The 26,052-nt window shown below is 42.7% G+C and overlaps 1 protein-coding gene across 1 annotated transcript in view; it reads left to right on the top strand.

Annotated features, from left to right (window-relative positions):
• The window catches only part of AADAC (arylacetamide deacetylase), a 76,249-nt gene that overhangs the window by 16,826 nt on the left and 33,371 nt on the right, over window positions 1-26,052 (top strand). The window contains exon 2 of the mRNA XM_040349211.1: window positions 9,023-9,245. Coding sequence (XP_040205145.1) covers window positions 9,023-9,245 — 223 coding nt within the window. The remainder of the gene's footprint in view (window positions 1-9,022; window positions 9,246-26,052) is intronic.

The following is a 26,052-nucleotide window of genomic DNA, read 5'->3' as shown; positions in this document are numbered from 1 at the left end:
GAAAACAGGGTTTTCTTATTCATGGGCAAAACTTTGCTTTGCAAAATTGAAACCTAGCCAGCAAAGTTTTGGAAGACGTTAAGCACACAGGTCTCAGTCATGATACAAAACAATGTCTTTCAAGGTTAAGTTAGATCTTGGCAAATAGTATCTCCCTAACAAATAAATCAGTATTATAGAGTTAATTACATGGTTGTTGATTGCACTGGGCAAACATACAAGTATCAGGGTGGTTCTTGTGCACAAAGAATAATTTTTGATGCCAGTTCAGAAGCATAATGTGCAACTAAAATGTAAACAAAATGTTCACATACAAACGAAACACTGCTGCAAAAATGTAGAAAATCAGTGATAAAAATAAACACAGTTTCTTTTACCGTATGTACATTGTATTATTTATACAGATCCTTTTTGTACAGAAGATGAGTCTGATTTGTTAAAGAGAAAATAACAGCTTTGGGGAAATACTTGTATGCCTAATATAAACCTTTAGATGTTAGTTTTCATTTACCAATCTTCTCTACAGAACTGACAGATGAAAGTATTATCCTGTCAACACCTCCACTTTTCCATTCCACCAGTATTTATTAAACTGAGCCTGCTTTCTCCAAAGCCCAAATGAAGCCTCCCTATTTGCAGTCAAGCTACATATAGAGTAATGCGTTTGCTCTTCTTCCATCAATTGCTGGTTAGAGGGGAAGGAAGCCGGAATTATCGATTTCAAGGAAGGAAATGAGGGTGACATTTTTGCTTACGGGGTTGGTGAAGGAGAGGGTGGCTAAATAGGTGATGGGGGAGTAATGTTGAATCCTTCACTATGTAGACAGGGTCCTGTGTAACATGGGCATAGGCATGCTTGCAAGGGGGGGGGGGGTGCCGTATGTGCCCGTCACACCCTAATCCCCCCTTGTGCCAGTGCCATCCAATGTATTATCTAGTGTACACAGAGGCCCTACTGTGCCCTGTCACACACACCACACCCGAGTAATCCATAGTATTTTATCTGCTGCATAGTTATTTTATCCTCGCTGCATCATCTCCCCTGCCAGCTGGGGCGGGTGCACTGTGCAGTGCCAACCCAATTGGCAGTGCCAAATACTGTGTGTATAAACAGGATGGAGGAGAATCAATGTCAATGGGCTCAATGAGTCTGCTCCACCCCACACTACATCCCCTGACTTGCACATGCTGCTGTGAAAGGGCTTGTAGTGAAGGTGGCAGATTTAAATATACACAGCAACTGTAGATCCTGGCTGCCTGAGCCTAGGTGAGACCAGCTTGGGGCCATGATTGTGAGTAGCAGGCATAATGAACACCCTCCCACTCTCTCTCATCACCCCCCTCTCTCTATCTCAATCCCTTTCTCTCACACCCCCCTCTCTCTCTATCACCCCCTTCTCACTCCCTCTCTCACCCCCTCTCACCCTTTCTCTCTCTCCCCCCTTACCCCCTCTCTTTCTCCCCCCTCTCTCTCTCCCCCAGGCTCTCCCATAAAATGTAAAATGTAGTAAAACATAAAAAATGTTTTAAGCATTTCAAAATGTTTCTTTATATTTATTTAAAAGAGTGTGTGTCTGTATATACAGCATATACAGTATATATACCCACACGCATGTTTGTCTGAGTTTTGTGGTGCACACCCTAATGCAATAGACTGTGCACACTTATGGACATATGTATCACTCAAGAAAATGCAATGTACAGCATATTATACAGATTGAAGTGGTTAAAAGTACTTTAATCACAGCCCAGGGTACAGTAGTCAGGAGTATGCAACATATAGTACATAACACAGTGCAATGGTTAGGCATATACAATCCACAGCCTGGCCAATCGGCACCTGTCATTGCAGCTACACAGTCTGGGCTGTCACACAGGGCCACCCAGGCAGCTGCACTCTTCGTGGCCACAAGTATACTAAGTGACTGAACCTGGAAAGTGGTAAGAGAGACTGTAACAGGCTGCACCTGTAGTACACCCACTACCCTATTGGAGAAGAGGGCTGTGATTGGTGGTAGGAGCTTCTGAGAGAGGCCCTGCCCACTAGACTTGAAGCTGAAGGAGCACAGACTGATGGATAGTCCCTAGAGAGTTAAAGCAGAACTTCACTCTCTTATGCCGCGTACAGACGGTCGTTTTTTGTGATGAAAAAAAACCGACGTTTTTGAAAACGTCATTTAAAACGACCGTGTGTGGGGAAAATGTCGTTTTATGTCTTCTGAAAAACGACAAAAAAAAATTCGAACATGCTCGAATTTTTTGTGTCGTTTTTTAAAATGTTGTTTTTTGTTTGATGTTCTCCATCAAAACAACTGGACCCCACATGCAACTCTCATTAACTGGGGGACACATTCCACCTGCAGCCTAATGGGTTTTTCCGCGGACCAGTTTCAGCAGACATGTTCGGTCGTGTGTACGGGGCCTTAGAGGCTGCAAAATAATGCCTTTCCTTTGTATTCTGTGACAGGGATCCCAGGGACAGGGATCCCAAAGCACCAGGAAGGGGAGGAATGTTCATATAGGATTTCAGAGGAGTGAATGACCTTTAGCCACCGTTATAGTTACAATCCTAATTTGAGGGAAAGCACTATCCCCTTTCTGGGACCACCAGGCTTTGTTCTTTGGTGTATTTGTCCTTTCTTTCTGGATTACTAAACTCTGCTTAAAGCACTTCAATGTAGTCTTTGGGCTCCAGTGTTAGCCTCCTTAAAGTGGTTCTAAAGGAGGCTGCAGGATGTGAATCCAAGCCAAGCTAAGTTTTTCTATGTTGCGTGTCTCCATAGACACACAAAGCTTGGGAGCGAGCACGTACGTGGCCCCCAATTGGCTTGCTATAGGGGCACATAGAGAAGAGGAGGAGTCAAGATCGCTGGTGGGGGACCCCAGAAGAGTAGGATCGGGGCAACTCTGTGCAATACAATTGCACAGAGGTGGTGAGTATAACATGTTTATTATTTTAATTAAAAAATAACTTTTGTCAGGGTCTGGGGGCCCTTGAGCCAGGTTGTTGGGTGCCGATTATTTATGATTCTAATATTGTATACTGTATATCTTATACGGTATACAGTTATAAGACACTCACAATCTTTTTGTCCATGTATTCCTGTATAGCAGTCAATAAAATTAGCATGACCTTCATGCACTGCACTGTGTACAGTACATATTCAGGTGCACTGCTGCATGATAAATCTCATCCATGTCTTCTTTTTTTTTCATTCAAATTTAAGTTTATTTTCAATAAAATAAATACATACATTTGTATTAAATTAGCAAGAAATAAGTCAATAGCACGCAGAAATATAATAATTTAAATACATTTCAATTCATAATAATCATTCCTGTCTTATTAACTGCCACTTATATCTATCCATCCTATATGCTCTACACCATGTGGTGAAAGTAAGGCAGTTCACATAAGCTAAATTAAAAGACTATTTCAAAGTAATACTTTAAACTTGAAAGAGAAACAGAATATTTTCATATATCAAGGAATTCCTAGGTCTAGCGTTATCACACAATAAGTTATATAAGGGATAAAACTAATTGAGTGTACCAGATTAAATTACTTAGAATAATTAAAGGATAAGATATCCGGAGTGCATCAACCTCTCCGACACCCCTAACGGGAACTTTCTGTGTCCAAGAGGTTGAGCAAAATCTCCAATCCTCCCTCCCTCCCTCCAATAACTATTACTGGAACTCTCCGATAAACGAAAACAAATTTTCGGAATCCCCATCAAATCTAATTATTTCAAAGGTTTGGTAGAATCCTTCAATTACTTAAACATAAACGTATCTTTTCAAAATAAAACAAACTGAGGACCAAAAATCTTAAGGATTCTATCCCCAGAGATAAAATAATGAGATAAAACCTAAGAAGAATCAGAAGAAAAAAAGAAAGAGTGACAAAAGACAAGAGAGGAAGTGAAAAAAGAAAGCCAGAAGAAAATCAGGAGAGATAGAAAATTAGCCTGCCTGCCATCTACCAGCATCGTCCAAAAGACACTGATGTCATCAAAACCTTCACGGAGTATAAGTTATCCCCATGTATTCCAACCAAGGTTCCCAGATTTCATAGAAAAGAGTAGACTTATCCAACATGGAGCAGACCCTTTTCTCTTGTTCCATAATCCATGTGACCTTTCTTTTCATATATAGGATGGAAACATTAGTCTTTTTCCATGCAGCTGCGAGTGTAATCCTGGCACCCGTCATAATATATAAGATGAGTTTTCTGGTAACCTTAGAAGTTAGAGGTAACATTCCGTTAAGTAAAGCAATAGTAGGAGATTGATGCAGGTTACAGCCTGTGACTCGTCTGATTATATTGAACACCTTATTCCAGTAACCCCGAATTTTGGGACATTCCCACCAAATATGTATCATAGACCCCAATCCATGGCAGCCTCTGAAGCATAGGGGAGAAGTTGTCGGATACATAGAGGTCAGTTTGACGGGAACTAAATACCATCTAGTATAAATTTTTATGTTCGCTTCTATAAGAGAGACATTCACATAACCTTTAATGGATCTGGTATAATTCTTATACCAGTCCGACAAATCCCATTCGTTATTTAGTTCCTTTTCCCATGCCAGCATATGCGGCAATTTGGTGTCATTAGTAGCAAGTGAATTATATATAATTGAAATATTCCCCTTCCTGGACAAACCCTGATCACATTTACTTTCATAGGGTGTCAAAAGTCCAGATATCGAGTCGTTATCCCATAGGCTTTGAGCGTAGTCATGTAGTTGAGAAAATCTTAGTTTTTCTGAAACAGGAAGGTCTAGCTTGTCAATAAAATGTTGCTCGGGGAGGGGACCCGAACGAGAAAAGAAGCGTCCTATACGATACAACCCCTTATCATGCCACCATTTAAAGGAATCTTTATCAATTTTAGAAGTAAAGAATGGGTCTATGAAAATATTCGATATTCGATAATATTATTTTCATAGACTCATCCATGTCTTCTATGTTGATATCTCTGTACTATGCTTCCATATAATGGAGCCCTATGATGCACATTGGGTTGATAATAATAATAATAAAAAAAATCTTCTGTATTTTTAGATTGTTAGCTCATTTTGTTTTAAAAATGTTTAATGTATCCTTTTTGTTACATTTGTCAATTAATCCACAATAGCTTTATTTTACATGTTTACAACACTTAGCTGAACTCAAGACAGAAATAAAAGATACACATTATTCCAGCTCAGTAATCATTTATACATCATTCAGTTTTTGTTTTTTTTAATTAGTATAAGTACTTGAATTGAGATGATATTAGCCTCTTGAAGTTTGTATATATCAGAGCTGGAGTGTAGAATGAAGTAGCAGTACAAGAAGCAATCAGTTCAGGAGAATGAGTGACAGAGAGATGTGCTCATTATTGTACTGCTTCTCCTGTCCAGTCACAGGCTGGGGGTGGGTTCAGTACAACCTGGGCTCTGAGGAAGTTGAATGATGCTGGACATCCAGCTGGGGACCTCTAGCAGAAGTCATGTGGGAGAGAAGATGAATACCACAGCAAAAGCTGTTTTTTTTTGTCTGTAAATTAACCACTTTACACGTTAAAAACAATTTTTTTTGCTAGAAAATTACTTAGAACCCCCAAACATTATACATTTTTTTCTAGCACCCTGGAGAATAAAATGGTGGTCATTGCAATACTTTTTGTCACACCGTATTTGCACAGCGATCTTACAAGCACACTTTTTTTTGGAAAAGATTCACTTTTTTGAATAAAAAAATAAGACAACAGTATAGTTAGCCCAATTTTGTTTTATATTGTAAAAGATAATGTTACGCCGAGTAAATTGATACCCAACATGTCACGCTTCAAAATTGCACCCGCTCGTGAAATGGCGTCAAACTTTTGCCCTTAAAAATCTCCATAGGCTATGTGTACATTTTTTTACAGGTTGTATGTTTTGAGTTACAGAGGAGGTCTAGGGCTAGAACTATTGCTCTCGCTATAATGATTGCGGTGATACCTCACATGTATAGTTTGAACACCGTTTTCATATGCGGGCGCTACTCGCGTATGCATTCGCTTCTGCGCGTGAGCTCGTCGGGACGGAGCGCTTTAAAAAACGTTAGTTTCTTATTTATTTTACTTGATTTTAATTATTTTTACACTGTTTAAAAAATAAATAAAAAATTGGGTCACTTTTATTCCTATTACAAGGAATGTAAACATCCCTTGCTATTGAAAAAAGCATGACAGGTCTTCTTAAATATGAGATCTTGGGTCAAAAAGACCTCATATTTAGACAAAAATGCAATAAAAAAAAAATGGTATGGAGACGGGTGGGGGCCATCTTGCCCTCACTCATATCCATACCCAGCCACGGATAGGACCCGATCGCCTCCGCCGCTACCGACGGCTCCGGTAAGCGGCGGATGGTGCGGGAGAGTGGCGGGAGGGGGCCCGTCTCCGATAACTGTGATCTTGCGGTGAATCCACCACAGAGACCACCATTATAGTTGACCGGACCGCCGCCTGAAGAGATGGATACCTCTGTTGTGGCAGCAGCTGCTGCCATTACCGAGATGTCCCTCTTCAAAGTCAGGACGTATATAGTCGTGTGGCAGTCCTTAAGTGGTTAATGATTTGATCTAGTTATCTTTGGCTAGGGTTCTACATTAACTGCATTTTCTTGATGAATTTTGTCCATGATAATATTTGGCATGCAAATAAGGCCCTGATTATATTATATAGTTCCTAAAAACAAGACAAACATTTTTCATAAAAGTTAAAGCAGTATTAAACTTAAAAGCATGCATTTATTATGTTGCAACTTACCAAGTCCTAGGTGTGAAGGCTGCATTAGTTTTCTTTTTAGTCTTTCTCTCTTTTATTTTCACCTGGTGATCCTGCCAGTAAGACCCCAAACACACTATTAGATTTTCTGCAGATTTGTGTCTTTAGATTTACCAAAACCATGTAGTACGAGGGCCTGCCTGATTGCATACACATTTAAACTTTAAAGGTTTGACCTCATATTATATGGTTTTGGTAAATCTAAAGCCAAAATCTGCTGAAAATCCAATAGTGTGAATGGGGCCTTAAAGGGGTTGTAAAGGTACAATTTTTTTCCCTAAATAGCTTCCTTTATCTTAGTGCAGTCCTCCTTCACTTACCTCATCCTTCGATTTTGCTTTTAAATGTCCTTATTTCTTCTGAGAAATCCTCACTTCCTGTTCTTCTGTCTGTAACTCCACACAGTAATGCAAGGCTTTCTCCCTGGTGTGGAGTGTCGTGCTCACCCCCTCCCTTGGACTACAGGTGAGTCAGGACGCTCTCTACGTTGCAGATAGAGAAAGGAGCTGTGTTTTAGTGGGCGTCCTGACTCTCCTGTAGTCCAAGGGAGGGGGCGAGCACGACACATCAGGGAGAAAGCCTTGCATTACTGTGTGGAGTTACAGACAGAAGAACAGGAAGTGAGGATTCTCAGAAGAAATAAGGACATTTAAAAGCAAAATCGAAGGATGAGGTAAGTAAAGGAGGACTGCACTAAGGTAAAGGAAGCTATTTAGGGAAAAAAATTGTACATTTACAACCCCTTTAACCCTTGTACACACGGTACGATTGTTGGCCAACCGAGCGTCTGATTTTTGTCAAAAGGGCCAGAAACTTGTCTTGCATACTAACGTTACACAATTGTCGTGCCACAAACACGAACGTAGTGACGTACTACTGTACAAGGAATTTCAGCTCTTTGGGTCCCTTCTGCTAATTTTGTGTTTGAAAAGCATTGATTCCAAGCATGTGTGTTTGTACTTTTGACTGTTGTGTGACGGATTTGAGTACTGACCATACGAAAATCAGAATTGGAGCCGTTGTCCGTCAAAATTTACTAGCCTGTCATCCAACATTTGTTGGCCAAAAATTGGAAAACAATTGACTAAAGGAGTGTACTAACGGTAGGAATTTAGGACAACAGTCTGTCAACAGACAATCCCCTTCCAACAATCGAACCGTATGTATGAGGCTTTAGTCTGTTGTTTTTTAATGGAACTATCTCCCCCCCACAAATGTAGCAATTTGAGGACTGAGACAAGCCATTTACCACAGACCGATGCAATGATCAGCTTTTATTTATTCATGTAAAACCTTTATCACAAAAGGAAAAAATTGCTTGTGTAACTGCAGTAAGAGCTGGAGTTTAACTTCAATTTGTTAGTGTATCTGCTAGTATATCTAATACTTTCCTCCCCCAAGACTGAGAAGGCTGCTGTCCAAAGATCCCCCTGTGCTCCTTCATCCAGAGTGGGATCATTCTAAGGCCCCATAGACACGGGAGGATTTATCCGCGGATACGGTCCAGCGGACCGTTTCCACGGATAAATTCTCTCGAGGATTTCCGTGGATTTTTATGCGATGGAGTGTACTCACCATCGCATTGAAATCCGTGCCGAAATCCTCTGGCGATGACGTGTCGCGCCGTCGACGCGATTGACGCGGCGACGTGCGCGACGCTGTCATATAAGGATTTCCACGCATGCGTCGAATCATTACGACGCATGCGGGGGATCCCTTCGGACGGATGGATCCGGTGAGTCTATACAGACCAGCGGATCCATCCGTTGGGATGGATTCCAGCAGATAGATTTGTTTGGCATGTCAGCAAATATTCGATCTGCTGGAATCCATCCCAGGGGAGAAATATCCGCGGAAACAGATCCGCTGGAGTGTACACACCATAGGATCTATCCGCTGAAACCCATTTGCTGGGATTTTTCAGCGGATGGATTCTATCGTGTGTATGGGGCCTAATACAGGAGGTGTGTTACTGGCCAGATCACCAGATGAAAAGCCTAAAAAAGGAAAGAAAATGCAAACTAATGATTGGTGAGCTGCAATAAATTACATTTTTGGTTTGGAATTTAATACCGCAATAAGAACTTTAATTTTCACAGCTAATAAAATAAAAAAAAACCCTAAATGGTTGCCTTGACTAAGTTTTCAATTTTCCTTAGTTTTAAATGATTTATGTACTGTTTGTATTTGAAATACAGGGTTCTTTAGCTGAGCTGCTTGGCATAAGCCACTACATGGATGTCATGATGCTTTTAACGAAGCTGGAGCACACAGAACCCATTTCAGATGAAAATATTACTGTCGCAGACACATCGTTCAACAATGTTCCTGTGAGATTATATGTGCCAAAACGACAATCAGAAGGACTAATGAGAGCCGTTATCTACATTCATGGTGGTGGATGGTGTTTAGGAAGTGCAGGTAAGTAGCCGTAATTAATAACTTGTGTGGCATTTTTATCTAATATGATCCCCTAAAAACACACTGAAGAAGACAAAAAAATGTCGCTGTAAAAAGAAGCCTTTATAGCTTTTTTAACATTTCTGGTTAATGATGACAAAAGTTAATTAACACATGACCAAAGCTAACATATACTGTATATAGTGGAAAGAAAAGTAGGTATCCCCAAAGCAACTAATTAGATTCTAGCCATAATTTTATGGTTGAACTCCAGGTAAATATATAAAAAAAAAAAATGAATGTGATTCTGTATTCATTAATGTAAAATATATAACCGAATCCTAAAGAAAAATAATACCTTAGCGCCAAAGAAATTGTTAATTAAATAATGTATGATAATATACAAATTAATAATTGAATAAATGAGCAAAAAATATAAGAATTCCACCAGCTGCAGTGAGGACTTGCTAAATAGCAAATACAAATACAAAAAAGAAAACAGATCACCGCGCTAGGTGATAACAAACATGAATATTAAAGTCCTTTACATTCCCAGTATATTTGATTTTTTTGCACAATAATGAACATCTGTGTTGGATAAACTTGTGCTCAGACTGGGTGCCCCACATGGATGTGAACTCACCCCTGGGCGTTGACCAACTATTCCTAGTATGGTCGTTCAAGGATGTGAGGAAACCCCTGGAAGTACTGCATCCGTTCCTGGCGGCTTTTGCACTGGATATGCCTCTTATGAATAGATGTAAATAACAGAGCAACCTCATTGTGTAAAACCGTTGAAAAATGTGCTAAAGTGGAGTTCCACCCGTATAAAAGTCAGCAGCTACAAAAAGTGTAGCTACTGACATTTAATAATCGGATACTCACCTGTCCCACGGTTCAGCGATGCGGGCGGACAAAGCCCCGCTCCTCTCCCCCTCTTCTCCTCGGCGCCAGCATTCTGACCGTGGGCGCCCGGCTGCGTGCTGTGATTGGCCGGGCAATCTTCTGGGTCCTGTTACATGTCCCAAAAGATGGCAGGGAAGGAGGGGGAGAGGTGAACTTCCCGGGAGGAAGTGGGAGCTGGATGCCCCTAAAAAGAGGGTATCTGCCCCCCCAAAAAACGACATGCCAAATGTGGCATGTTAGGGTGTCACCTTCAAGTAAAATTTTTGGGTGGAACTCCGCTTTAAGTAAAAACAAATATGAGATTACACTCACATGTTATGGTACCTATCGTACTGGTACCCATTGTTAATTAGCAGGTACGGTAATTAATTAGGGGAAATCAACCCACAAAGTGTTGATGACTGCTGACCGTGGTTCGGCTCAGTTCCCAGAAGATTTCGTAGGCAGACGCGTGTCACTGTGACGCGATCAAGCCTCAGACATCACACTGACATGCATCCACCTATGAAATCATCCGGGAACCGAGTCAAACCATGGTCAGTGGTCACCAACACTTTGTGGACCGATTTCCCCTGAATAATCACCTGCTATTTACACTGGGTGCCAGGACGATAGGCACCATAACATGTAATTGTAATCTCATATTTGTTTTTACTTAATATATTTTTCAGCGGTTTTACGCTGGGGCACAGTGGCTGCATTTGAGGGCACAGTGGCTGCAATTGATGGGTTTTTTTTCCTGAAATTTTTTGTTTGTTTGTGCCCCCCAAAAATTTGGCGCACCAGCCAACACTGGCATGTACAAAGTGCTCCATGCATGCTGAAATCAATACAAACCCATTAAACATTCCACATTCAGTGAAAGCGCATTAATATGCAGATCATGATATTGCAATAAAGTGATCCATGCATGCTGAAATCAATGCAAACTCATTAAAGAGGAGTTCCACTCCCACCCCTGTGAAAAAATTAAAAGGCAGCAGCTATAAATACTGTAGCTGCTGACTTTTAATATTAGGACACTTATCTGTCCAGGGTTCCTGCAATGTCGACACCTCAGCCAATTTTTGGATTGGCTCTCGGGTTTTGTCACCGTCATTAATGGTAAGGGAAACTGGCCAGTTCCCTACTGCACATGTGCGAAGTGTGTTACGCTTTCTGAATGGAGGAGGGGGCCGAACTTCCAAGGGGCGGCACAGTCTCCTGGAAGTGGGGAAGGGTACCTGTCAAAAACAGGTACCCGTTCCCCCCTCCCCCCTGAAAGGTGCCAAATGAACCTAAAGAGGAAGGGGTGTAGTTTACAGATGATAGGGTGGGTCTTAAACAGGAAGGGGTGTGGCCTTGGCAGGAAGAGGTTGGTCATATTGAAATTAGGGGGTTGCATGAGTTTAGTCAGGCCTAGGGTAGCACAAAACCTAAATACACCACTGGCTGCTAGGTAGAAGTGCTAACCACTTAAAGTGGAGGTTCACCCGAAAAACATTTTTTAACATTAGATTGAAGCTAATTATGCTAAGCAGAATCGGGTGTTTTTTTTTAAATCAATGCAGTACTTACCGTTTTAGAGATCGATGTTCTCCGCCGCTTCCGGGTATGGGCTGTGGGACTGGGCGTTCCTATTTGATTGACAGCCTTCCGACGGTCGCATACAGCGCGTCACGAGTTCCCGAAAGTAGCCGAATGTCGGTGCGATGGCGCCGTATAGAGCCGTACCGACGTTCGGCAACTCGTGACGCGCTGTATGCAACCGTCGGAAGGCTGTCAATCAAATAGGAACGCCCAGTCCCGAAGATCATACCCGGAAGCGGCGGAGAACATCGATCTCTAAAACGGTAAGTACTGCATTGATTTTAAAAAAAACACCCGATTCTGCTTAGCATAATTAGCCTCAATCTAATGTTAAAAAATATTTTTCGGGTGAACTCCCGCTTTAACTGATGTGCTGTGAATGGAGTGAACCGCCAATCATCTGTATATAACCCTACTTCAAATGTTATTTTGCAATAGTTATGCAATCTGATGCGTGTCCTTAAAGATTTTAAAGGTGACACAAAGCTTATCCATTCATGTTGTTCCAGGTTAGCATTAAAGCTAAGAACAAATTGATTGCTGTTGGCTGTAGACTCTAGTCCTTAGTCATACCCAACTGGTTTAAAATGAGATGATAAGAAGATGCTATCAGCCATGCCTTTAGGTACTAAATGTTATTACACATTTTGGACAAGCTTAAACCACACAAAGCAACATTTTCTCACCTCTTTTTCAATCAATCATGAAACTTATTTTGATTTTAAACTCGATACGGAACATACAGTACTTCTAGTACCTGCCAATTCTATTACTATGCATTGCATTTTAGGCGTCTTTGCTTATATTCAGTTTTCATTCCCAGAAATGTCCTTGTTTTTTAGCACTGCCCACAGGAAAATAGAAATTTTCCTCTGAATGTTAATGTATGTTTTGGAACAAATTAATGTTTTTGGTGCTTTAAATAAAGGAATGGTAAATACACAAAGCAGTGATTTATACCTGCATTTATCACAGCAGATAGAGCTGGCTGTACACTGATTGAAATTCAGCCAGTTCAGCAGGGACTAGGGCCGGCCTTAGGTGTTCAGGCGCCCTGTGCAAGCTAATCCTGTGGCTCCCCCCCCCAGACCGCTACACACTGACCGCTACACAATACACACTGACCGCTACACAATGAACTACCCACAGACCACTACACAATACACACAGACCACTGCACAATAAACTACCCAAAGACCACTACACACTGACCCCTACACAATACACACTGACCACTACACAATATACTACCCACAGACCACTACACAGTAAACTACCCACAGACCACTACACAATACACACACTGACCGCTACACAATACACACACTGACCGCTACACAATACACTACCCACAGACCACTACCCACAGACCACTACACAATACACACTGGCCACCACACACAGACCACTATACAATACACACTGACACTACAGCATTGGTGCATTTTACTATAGAGGCATTGGTGGACTACAAGGTCCAGCATTTTACTTTAGGAGGCATTGGTGGACTACAAGGCCCAACATTTTACTGTAGGGGCATTGGTGGACTACAAGGCCCAGCATTTTACTATAGGGGCATTGGTGGACTACAAGGCCCAGCATTTTACTATAGGGACATTGGTGGACAACAAGGCTCAGCATTTTATTATAGGAGGCATTGGTGGACTACAAGGCCCAGCATTTTAGTCCCACCAATGCCTCCTATAGTAAAATGCTGGGCCTTGTAGTCCACCAATGCCTCCTATAGTAAAATGCTGGGCCTTGTAGTCCACCAATGCCTCCTATAGTAAAATGCTGGGCCTTGTAACCCACCAATGCCTCCTATAGTAAAAGCCCCAGCATTTTACTATAGGAGGCACTGATGGGACTAAAAGGCCCAGCATTTTACTATGGAGGCATAACACGTTACACACTGACTTTCTGGCTGCTCCCTCCCTCTCCCCAGACCAATACCTACTCCCCTGGGCCAGCAGCAAAAACTCACGAGGGAGACGAGTCTCTCACCTTTTTTTTCTTCCTACTGCTGACGCCTGTCACACTGCACACCCGGGCCGCCCCGATGGGGACATGTTCATGGATCCATTCTGCCGGAGAGCCTGAGGAGGAGGAGGAGGCGGAGAAGACCGCGAGCGTACAGTCGTACACAGCTCGCAGTGAAGGCCAGCCCCGCTCCCTGCGATTGAGGATAGACCAGGCCAGCCCCGCCCACCGCACATGACCACTTGACCCAATCAGGGCGCCAGGGGCCGGCCTGACACTAAACATGGCGGTTGGACAGCGGGGTCACGGAACTTAAAATTATGACACTGTAGCGCCTGTGACACGCGGGATTGCGTGATACTGTAGCGCCGGATGGCGCGGGATTGCACCCTCCCAAATGTTGTGCCCGGGGCCTAGGCCCCCTCGCACCCCCCACGCTATGCCACTGCAACTCACATTCTGAGAGCTGAGATGGCCCCACGGTGCCCCTGTTGCCCATGGCGCCCTGTGCGGCCGCACAGCTCGCACACCCCAAAGGCCGGCCCTGGCAGGGACCAACCAAATTTCGATCAGTGTGTGGCCACTCAAATCAGAGTGTGGCCAATCAAATGATCGACTTCTGTCGAAGGGATATGCTGGAAAACTTCTTGATCAGCATCTGCAGCCAATTGGCAGATCAGTGTATTCTGAAAGGTGGGTACCCATGTCAGTGTTCTGCATCAGCAGTTTAAGCAGTGCACTGAAAGTGTGATCTCTATAACTGATTCAGTTGTGGTGAGATAGCTTAACTTACAGTGTAGTAGCTTGGCAGAAAGTGACTTGATCCAAATGACATCCTGCAGATCGAACAAAACTTTAACCACTTGCCGGCCGCCAATGACAAATTGACGTCGGCAAAGTGGTTGTAGAATCCTGACTGGACGTCATATGACGTCCTCAGGATTCAGTCTGACAACCCGCAACACCGATCAAGGTAAAGAGTCTCTCACGGAGACTCTTTACCACGTGATCAGCCGTGTCCAATCACGGCTGATCACGATGTAAACAGGAAAAGCCGGTAATCGGCTTTTCCTCACTCGCGTCTGTCAGACGCGAGTAGAGGAGAGCCTATCGGCTGCTCCTGTGACAGGAGGGGGTTGTGCTGATCGATTATCAGCACAGCCCCCCCCGAGGATGCCCACTGGACCACCAGGGATGCCCACTGGACCACCAGGGATGCCCACTAGACCACCAGGGATTAAAAAAAAAAGGTATGCCACCCTAGACCACCAGGGATGAGAAGGACACAAAAAATGGATGCCAATCAGTGCCGCAATGGATGCCAATCAGTGCCCACAATGGGCATCACTGATTGGCAGGCATTGTTTGGCACTGATTGGCATCCATTAGTACAACACATACGATAGTGCCCATCTATGCCCATCCATGCCGCCTATCAGTGCCCATCCATGCCGCCTATCAGTGCCCATCAGTGCAGCCTATCCGTGCCCATCAGTGCCGCCTATTCGTGCCCATCCGTGCCCAGCCGTGCCGCCTATCCGTGCCCATCTGTGCCACCTATCCGTGCCCATCCGTGCCGCCTATCCAAGCCCATCCATGCCGCCTATCTGTGCCGCCTATCAGTGCCCATCCGTGCCACTCATCAGTGCCGCATATTAGTGCCCATTAATGCCACCACATCAGTGCCACCTCATCGGTGCCCATCAGTGCCACCTTTTCAGTGCCCGTCAGTGCAGTACCTTCAGTGCCCATCAGTGAAGGAGAAAACATACTTATTTACAATGTTTTATAACAGAAACAAAAAAAACTTTTTTTTTTCAAAAATTTTGGTCATTTTTTTATTTTTTTTTGCAGAAAATAAATATCCCATAGGTGATCTAATACCACCAAAAGAAAGCTCTATTTGTGGGAACAAAATTATATAAAAATTGTTTGGGTGCAGTGTAGCATGACTGCGCAATTGTCATTCAAAGTGCAACAGTGCTGAAAGCTAAAAATTGGTCTGGGTGGGAAGGTGTATAAGTGCCCTGTATGGAAGTGGTTAAACTTGTGCAAATGTTCACAAATTAAGTAATGAACATCAGATATGTCCAAAAATCATAGTGTGTCTAGTTCCAGCATACTGCAAATGTGATAAATGGAAACTAAAGCATGATGAAGAAGAAGGGTGGGACTAACAACATCCCCTAGCTATGGAGTGAGGAAAGGACAAACTTATTTAAAGGCAAACAACAATGCATGTGTAACATGAGAATCACCATCAAAATCTATGATTTCAAATATTAAACAATTTAAAATCATGTCCAAACATTAGGTGAAGACTCTATTCCAGGAACAACTGAAAATGAAGAAATGGGAGAACAAGAGAATAATAATGCAAGCAATAACATACTGTAAAACTTGAACGTCACTACTGGTGTCTTTTAGATGGCACAGAAGACAATTTGTGAGTGTATCTCAAGGGGGAAAGGTGGCAACATAGTTACATAGTTAGTCAGGTTGAAAAAAGACACAAGTCCATCCAGTTCAACCACAAAAAATAATAAAAAACATGCACCAGTCCTTCTTACTTTCCTTTGTTTAAGTCATTGGTTTAGAAGATGAATTTCCTTTCTTAGGCAAAAAAAGTACTCGTTCAAATAGAGAATCTATATGAATTACGATGGAGTCATCATTCAAAAAGTCAGGTGGGATTGGCCATGAAATGTCAAGAAATTCAGCGGCTGGTTCTGCATAGGTTTTAACGATCAGCTTGGTTGAATTTCAACGACTGCACAAAGTTTAAGCCTTGGAATGGTATGTGCCGGTTTTGGGGTCAGCTTGGCCATACCAAGGACAAAACCCACACCTACTTTGTCTCTTGGATCTATAACTTTGAGTTAGGTTAATGCAGCTATTGTTTTAAAATTTAAGCATCTGAAAAAACATGGATCTTGCTTCTGGAGGCATTTGTTAGGGATGCAGAATATCTGAAGTTGTTCTAGGGCTTTCAGGTACTGTTTCATTGGTTCCCATCTTTTTTGTTTCCTTATGGAAAATAGGGTATCCCAATCTTTGCTTTCAGAAGTATCCTTTTTTCCCATATAGTTTTTGTTGAGAATTTTAGGTTTTAATACACAACATGCAAAAATCCAAAACTCTCACACGCGGTCACAGAATACACATAGATTTTCAGCCATGTAATATCTATGGTGTATACGGTACATCAAGCCAAGTAAACCAACCTGCAAGAGCAGTACAAAAAATTATCAGTATCACTACACATGGAGTGACCCCACACATTATAACTAGAATCTCAGAGTAATATCAGTAGTCTTTGAAGTATCTTTCCCTGAATGGTAAAGGGTGCTATAAAACCCACATAAGCGTGGATGCTGTTTACTGCAGACAAAACTTGTTCCGGGAAGGATTTGTCACAAGTTGATACTTGAAATGTGAATGTGTTTTGTTTGACATCCCAAAGCAATCCGAGGCTATGTTGCGTAATGCCCTGTACACACGATCGGATATCTGATGGGATCTAATCTGATAGATTTTTTCATCGGATATCCAATGAACCTAGCTTTCATCAGTCTTGCCTACACACCATCGGTTAAAAATCCGATCGTGTCCAATGCGGTGACATAAAACACTACGACGTGCTGAGAAAAACGAAGTTCAATGCTTCCGAGCATGCGTCGATTTTTGACCGATCGATTTCCCCACAGACGATCGTTTTTTTCTATCATTTTTTTAACCATAAGAACAATTTAAAACAGGTTCTATTTTTTTTCACCGATGGATAAAAAAACGATGGGGCCCACACACGATCAGTTTGTCTGATGAAAACGGTCCATCGGTCCGTGTGTACAGGGCATAAGGGAAAGATCTGTTCTTAGCTTGAGTCCTATTACACTAACAGCATGGTCATCAGAAGGAAAGGCTTTCATTACCTTGTCACTGTTAGAGATAATTTTGTGAAGCCTGAGGTTGGCAGTGGCAAGCATATCCTGAGTTCTTTTGAGAAGATCGATTGCTTCTTTTTTTTCTGTAGGCAGAGATTGAGCCTGCTGTCTAGTAGAAATTATTTTCCAGCGGAGTTCCAGTCACCTGGGAAAAAAAGAAAAGTCATCAGCTACAAAAACTGTAGCTGCTGACTTTTAAAAAACACCTACTCACCTGTCCCATGATCCAACGGTGTGCTCACCCCAGTCGGTCTCACATGCTGTCTTTGGTCCCTTGTACCATCATCTTCACTATGGGCATCCGGGTGTGACAGCTTGCAGTGTGAGTCACGCTGCACATCGTGAGTGGTGGATGCAGTCTTCAGGGACCTGTCAGTGTCCTAGAAGACTGCAGGGGGAGGATGGAAGGAGAACTTCCGTTTCCGGATACCTGCTCCCCCCACTCCTTAAAAGTACCAATTGGATAAAAAGGATGGAACCAGGTAGGACAGGGATGGACTCCTCCCAGGGGTGCTAGCCTCGGCTCGCCGGCCGTGCAATTCGATAAAAAGGAATGGATGGCTGCACACCGAGGTAGTGATGAGTCTCTTTATTGTAAAATCTGTAACATGAATAACACTACAGGACAGGAACAAAGGTACAGGTAGACGCATTTCACACAACAATGCTGTACTTATTCATTACTGGTAATGATTTTACAATAAAGAGACTCATTACTACCTCGGTGTGCAGCCATCCATTCCTTTTTATCCAATTGCAAGGCCAACGAGCCGAGGCTAGCATCCATGGGGAGGAGTCCATTCCCCAGCTCACCTGGTTCCATCACTCACCTGGAGCAGCACTTTCTTTCCCATTAAAAGTACAAATTGGTCAATAGGAGCGGGGAACAAGTCCTTAAAGCAGGACTTCCCCTTTTGGGTGGAGCTCCTCTTTAAGACACATATTTGAAAACTCTCATAGATACCAATGAATTGTTTGAGAGCACCTTGCAGTACCTCATGAAAAGACTGAGAAAGGCAAGATACGCAATTAACCATTTTAGGCTATAACTGATTGACATTACCTAGCAGTTCTTCTTTATCAGCTTCATAATTCTGTTGAACCTTCCAGGTTAGTATAACCAAGCATTTACCTAGTATGTTTACTTCCTGATCTGGAAAAAAATCTGTCTCTTGCTGTGTTTCAGCTTCCACAGAATATTCAATGTCTTGCTGTGACATTATGTTGGCAATGAAAGAGTTAACGGAAGGTCTCTGAGAATTGTATTTGTTTCTTGTCCCCATGTTGATGGGGACAGGGGCCTCGTCTCCACAACCCTGGCCCGGTGGTTGTGGGGATCTGCAGGTGGAGGGCTTATCAGAATATGTAATCCCGCCCCCCCCCATGTAAATGCGTATGGGATACATCACCAAAAAAAGTGTCAAAAAGAGACAGCAGGGTATACCAAGGTATAGAGACATTACAAATCCACTGCCAAGAGAGTACAATAATGCTGTATGGTGGAGCACATGTATAAGGGACTTGGAACAAACAGAACATATGAACCAACTGGGTCCCATAGCTCAAATAAGTCACAAGATGATCTCCAGGTAGGACAACATTGGGGGATAATATATCAGCTAGCCCATTCCGTATGAGAGGCCTCACATGTACAGTGTATATGATAATGTTTAATTACAGAAAAATCACCAGGCTCCTGCAGATGTCCACCTTGACAAAAGAGCCTGGGGCACAAACCTAAAAGTAATGTGGAACTTTAAATGGTATAATTCTCAGGTAGGTTGCAGCATACTCCTGAAGAACAGTTTCCTCACGATCCAGCCACTAAGCTGCCAAGGCCGGTTTTTAAAATAAATTTACTTCACCCTTAGCCACTACTCGTAGCCTGGCTGGATCAAGCATATCATATTGTATATCCAAGGCTCTCATCCATTTTTTTAAAGTGAATTGAGCGCTCTGCTTCTGTACATCCGCAGAGAAGTTTGGAAATAGGAAAAGTGATTGTCACCGGCGCAAAAATAAGTTCTAAATAATACTATATTGACCTGCTGCAGTGCTGTATAAACCTTCTATGAGGTTTAGGTGAAAAAATTAAAAAGGTGTTGGCACTGCGCTGGTATAATAATGTGATATCAAAAAAAAATGTTTTTATTATTTTTTAGAAAAAAACTTTTGTCAAATTGCACTTACAGGGCCAGTAAGTGCAATTTGACAGAGGGGATAAATACAGTGACAGCAAAATCATCCACCGGCTTTTCTGAAGACGCAAAACTGCGAAACGCGTATGAAGCTATGTGGACAGCGCAAGGGGGAGTGTAATTTTAACCAGTGAGACCACAGGTACAGCAGGAGCCAGGAACGCACCCGTACGATAAGCTGGTCAGCGGCTGTCTAAAAGACTGACACTGCCAAAGACACCAGGTGCTGGTTTTAAAGCACCTCTCTTGTGAGTAGTTTTTTATTATGAATTTTAAATAAACATATTTTTAAACGTATTTCACCATGATGAGCCCCTTGGTTTCTTTGAGGCATTGAGGAACATCCTGAGAGGACTCACCAACTTTAACGGAATAAGTTTTTGAGGCACATTACCAGCTGGGGTCTGGTGAGTTTGCATTTCAGCAGTTGGTGGTGGTAGCACTTATCTTTGTCGGGTGGAAGAAGTGACAGCACCCTGTATGCATGAAATATAGCACCAGGATTTAAACTCAGCAACACTTTCTGTTTGGACTGGAATTTGTGAACTGGCGCTTACCCATAATTGGGGACGTGTTGCAGCATGAATGCACATGAATTGTGAAAAACTAATTTTTGGCACCAACGCACCTTATTATTATTTTTATATATTAATAATATTATTCATTATTTATATGTTCGCACACTTGTGCATGTATATTCATAATAGTTTATAGACTCACTTATAGCACTTTGGAATATTGTTTCACAAGCACATCATTTGGGGTAGCCATATTTATTTATTTATTTATTTTTGATGGCACAGCATATGCACATAGCATCACGCTAGTACATATGTTCACAAGAGCTGTTTCTATAGTGACCCATCACGTACATCACTGTACTGGATCTAGCACTATATCACTATAGGGGTCAAATAGAAAAAAAAAAAAATTTGGGGGTAAACTAAAAAATTTTTTTCTAAAAAAGAATAAAAATTTTTTTTGATATCACATTATTATACCAGCGCAGTGCCAACACCTTTTTAAGTTTGGAAATAGAGATACTTTAGAATTATCCCTCACTGGGGTTCTAGCCCTAGACAAATGGCATCTCTATATTTATATTTCAGGAGCTTGAAGAGGAAAGGGCGCGGAGTACCACCCAGTGGCAGTGGGTGCCTAGGGACTCTATGTGCCCTTTCCACAGAGAACAAATGGGAAAAGGCATCCTTCTCCAACACAGAAAGAATCCACTATTCAATGAATGTGACTGGATTTTCCCCCTCAGCCTTCTCAGGGATCCCAATGGCGCTGACATTATTCCTCCTAAGTCTATTCTCAAGATCTTCCAGTCTTGCAGCATGTTTATTAACTGCAGTGTAGGTGTAAGCAAGATCACATTGCATAGGCGCCATGTCATCTTCCAGAGTGCTACCCCGGCCTTCCAGGGCAGTAGTACGGTCCCTGAGTTTCTGCATATCTGGGCGAATAAAAGAAACTTCAGCCTTAACTCATTTACATCCAAAGCCAAAGAAGCAATAGAAACATTGCAAGCAGTGACCGCTGAGAGAATATCCCTGAGTGTGGGCTCTGGCCCATCTGAAGCCTGGGCTGGTGTAGCATGCATAGCAAATATGTCTGCAGGGGTACTTACAGCATCCCAGTCAGATAGGGGAATAGCAGAGTCATCCAGGGGATTGTAGCATTGCATCAGACTGTTACCTGCTGCGATCACTGGCAGAGGCAGACTGTAGGCAAGTCTCTTTAGTTTGGCAAAGAACTTTTGAGCGGCTTCCTTGAAATTTTTCTTTGCCTGTCAAGGAGGTCAAGGAGGCCTGTGGAATAGACTCCCTGCAGAGTTGGTTCTGGCATGCTAAGTAAAGCGCTTTAAGAAAGGCCTGGATACTTTCCTAAATGTACATAATATAACTGAGTATTAACATTTATAGGTAAAGTTGATCCAGGTAAAATCCGATTGACTCTCGGGGGATCAGGAATGATTTTCTCCCCTGCTGTAGCAAATTGGATCATGGCTCTGCTGTTTTTTTTTGGCTTCCTCTGGATCAACCGTGGGTATATGGGATTGTACGATATATATTTATTTTTTTATGGTTGAACTGGATGGACTTGTGTCTTTTTGAACCTGACTAACTATGTAACTATGTAACCTTTTTTTCCCATGAACAGAGCTTTCTTTTGGTTGTATTTGATCACCTCTGCATTTTTTATTTTTTGCTCTATGAACAAAAAAAGAGCAACAATTTTGAAAAAAAAAAACAATATATATATATGTTTTTTGCTATAATAAATATTCCCCAAATTTCTTCATCAGTTTAGGCCAATATGTATTCTTCTACACATTTTTGGTCAAAAAATCACAATAAGAATATATTGATTGGTTTGCACAAAAGTTATAGCGTCTACAAAATAGGAGATAGATTTATGGCATTATGGCATTTTTATTATTTTGGGCACCACAAAGCACCCTCCCTATGTCGAGGGCAAGTGGCCTGGCATGGTTCAGGAGGTGGGGGGGGGTTACATGCTCAGATAAGGGTCTGGTATGGATTTTAGGGACACCCCACCCTATTTATTTATTTTGGCGTGGAGTTCCCCTTAAAATCTGTGCCAGACCCAAAGGGCCTGTTATGGATTTTGGGGGCGGGGCCCATGCCATTTTTTTTCTAAATTCTGTCATAGGGTTTCCCTTAACCATTTAAATACACTGTATTATATACTCTGCACTGCACTATATACCCTGGACTGTATTATATATATTACACTGACTGCACTATATACTCTGCAATGTATTATATATACTACACTGATGGCACTTTATACTCTGAACTGTATTATATATACTACACTGACTGCACTATATATTCTACACTGTATTATAAATACACACTACACTGACTGACTGCACACTACATTACCTGCCTAACCTCTATTCATTCATTATATATGGCTGCCATGTAAGCAGCAGCCTTATATAGTGTGGGGCATGGACTTGCCCCTGAGCCATGATTGGCCAAAAGGCACCCTGCTTTTGGTTAATCATGACTCTCACAGCACATTGCGCTGTTATTGGCCAAAGCATGCAGGTCAGGTGCATGCTTTGGCCAATCAGCAGCCATCAATGCACTGCGATTTTGCAGTGCATTATGGGGCGCTCTGCAGCAAGCGAAATTGCTGCAAGCACCCTATATGTTTAGCTGATTTTTGAGTCGAAATTAGTAGTAAGCTGTCAATCGCTTCCACGCAGGGTATTGCAGAAGGGTCAATGTGCGGATTTCTGGCAGAAAGCGAAGACCCAGCGTCTGGCTACATCGGCTGTCAATCCACGCCCCAAAATTACTGCAAGTTTAACGCTATATATTTCATTGCGTTCCTGCAAGTTTAACGCCATATAGGTCTGTGTGTTACTGCAAGTTTAACGCTGTATATTTCATTGTGTCCCTGCAAGTTAACGCCATATATTTAATTGCGTTACTGCAAGTTTAATGCCGTATATGTGATTTTGCACTGATTTTTTCACATATAAGGTGGCAATCACTTTATCCGTGTATTCATTTAAATTGTCTATGTGATTAAGTTTTTTTCACATGCGCTGCTTTTTTACACATATTGACACATTATACACTGAGTTGTCATTATAGGTATTGTTTGTCACGTATATGTGATTGCGTTACTGCATGTTTAACACCATATAGATCTGTGCATTACTGCAAGTTTAATGCTGTATATTTAATTGCGTTACTGCAAGTTTAGCAGCATATATTTCATTGCTTACTGCAAGTTTAACGCCATATAGTTCTGTGCGTTACTGAAAGTTTAATGCTGTATATTTCATTGTTTTACTGCAAGTTTAATGCCATATATTTCATTGCATTACTGCAAGTTTAACGCCATATATTTCATTGCGTTACTGTAAATTTAACACCATATTGTTCTGTACATTACTGCAAGTTTAACTCCGTATATTTAATTGCATTACTGCTAGTTAAACGCCATTTTTTTCATTTTGTTACTGCAAATTTAACACCATGTAATTCTGTGCTTTACTGAAAGTTTAACGCCGTATATTTCATTATTGTGTTACTGTAAGTTTAACCTCTTGCCGACCGCGCTATAGCAAAAATACTGCTACAGCGCGGTCGAGTTACTGTGACAGGACGTCCATGGGACGTCCTCGTGCACTTCCGCGTTTGCGCGTCCCCTGGGGCGCGCTCGCGGAAGTGTCCGTGCTCGCCGGGTCTAGAAGACCCGGCGCATCACGGATCACGGTAAATTGCCGCGAATCGCGGCTGTTTACCACGTGATCGCTCCGTCAAATGACGGAGCGATCACTTGTAAACAAACCGGCGTCATTTGATGACGCCGGTTCCTCCCTCTCCTCTCTGTACCGTTCGGTACAGTGCGAGAGGAGAGGAGAGGAGGGGGGGGGGGGGAGCGCGGGGTGTCAGCAGCTGCTGTGGGCTGGATCTGTGACAACTGCAGTCACAGATCCAGCCATCCCTCCCTGTGCAATACTCTGCAGTACCAGCCATACTCTGCAATACCCCATACTCTGCCATCCCTCCCTGTGCAATACTCTGCAGTACCATCAATACTCTGCAATACCCCATACTCTGCCATCCCTCCCTGCGCAATACTCTGCAGTACCATCAATACTCTGCCATCCCTCCCTGCGCAATACTCTGCCATACACCATACTCTGCCATCCCTCCCTGCGCAATACTCTGCCATACCCCATACTCTGCCATCCCTCCCTGCGCAATACTCTGCCATACCCCATACTCTGCCATCCCTCCCTGCGCAATACTCTGCCATACCCCATACTCTGCCATCCCTCCCTGCGCAATACTCTGCCATCCCTCCCTGCGCAATACTCTGCCATACCCCATACTCTGCCATCCCTCCCTGCGCAATACTCTGCCATACCCCATACTCTGCCATCCCTCCCTGCGCAATACTCTGCCATCCCTCCCTGCGCAATACTCTGCCATACCCCATACTCTGCCATCCCTCCCTGCGCAATACTCTGCCATACCCCATACTCTGCCATCCCTCCCTGCGCAATACTCTGCCATCCCTCCCTGCGCAATACTCTGCCATACCCCGATACTCTGCCATACCCCGATACTCTGCCATACCCCGATACTCTGCCATACCCCGATACTCTGCCATACCCCGATACTCTGCCATACCCCGATACTCTGCCATACCCCGATACTCTGCCATACCCCGATACTCTGCCATACCCCGATACTCTGCAATACCCCATACTCTGCAATACCCCATACTCTGCAATACCCCATACTCTGCAATACCCCGATACTCTGCAATACCCCAATACCCTGCGCAATACTCTGCAATACCCCAATACCCTGCGCGATACTCTGCAATACCCCAATACTCTGCAATACCCGCAATACTCTGCAATACCCGCAATACTCCGCAATACCCCAATACTCCGCAATACCCCAATACTCCGCAATACCCCAATACTCCGCAATACCCCAATACTCCGCAATACCCCAATACTCCGCATATATAATGTTTTGGGGTTCTATGTAATTTTCTAGCAAATAAATTGTGATTTTTCCATGTAGGAGAGAAATGTCAGAATTGGCCTGGGTGCTCCAGAACGCCTGATGGCGCTCCCTGCATGTTGGGCCTCTGTATGTGGCCACGCTGTGTAAAAGTTGCACACATGGGGTATCGCCATACTCGGGAGGAATAGCAGAATGTGTTTTGGGGTGTCATTCGTGGTATGCATATGCTGTGTGTGAGAAATAACCTGCGAATATGACAGAAACAAGTTATTTTTTTTTTTTTTTACAGAATTTTCGGTCGTTTTTCTTTTATAGCGCAAAAAATAAAAAAAACCCAGAGGTGATCTAATACCACCAAAAGAAAGCTCTATTTGTGTGAAAAAAAGGACAAAAATTTCAAATGGGTACAATATTGTATGACGGAGTAATTGTCATTCAAATTGTGAGAGCACCGAAAGCTGAAAATTGGTCTGGTCAGGAAGGGGGTTTAAGTGCCCAGTGGTCAAGAGGTTAACACCATATATTTCTGTACGGTACTGCAAGTGTAACACCGTATATTTCATTGCATTACTGCAAGTTTAATGCTGTATATTTCATTGCGTTACTGCAAGTTTAATGTCATATATTTCATTGCTTACTGCAAGTTTACGCCATATAGTTCTATGCGTTACTGCAAGTTTACGCCATATAGTTC

Source organism: Rana temporaria, chromosome 4 (genome assembly GCF_905171775.1).
Source record: "Rana temporaria chromosome 4, aRanTem1.1, whole genome shotgun sequence".
Classification (NCBI taxonomy): domain Eukaryota; kingdom Metazoa; phylum Chordata; class Amphibia; order Anura; family Ranidae; genus Rana; species Rana temporaria.
This window is presented reverse-complemented; position numbering and strand designations above follow the sequence as displayed.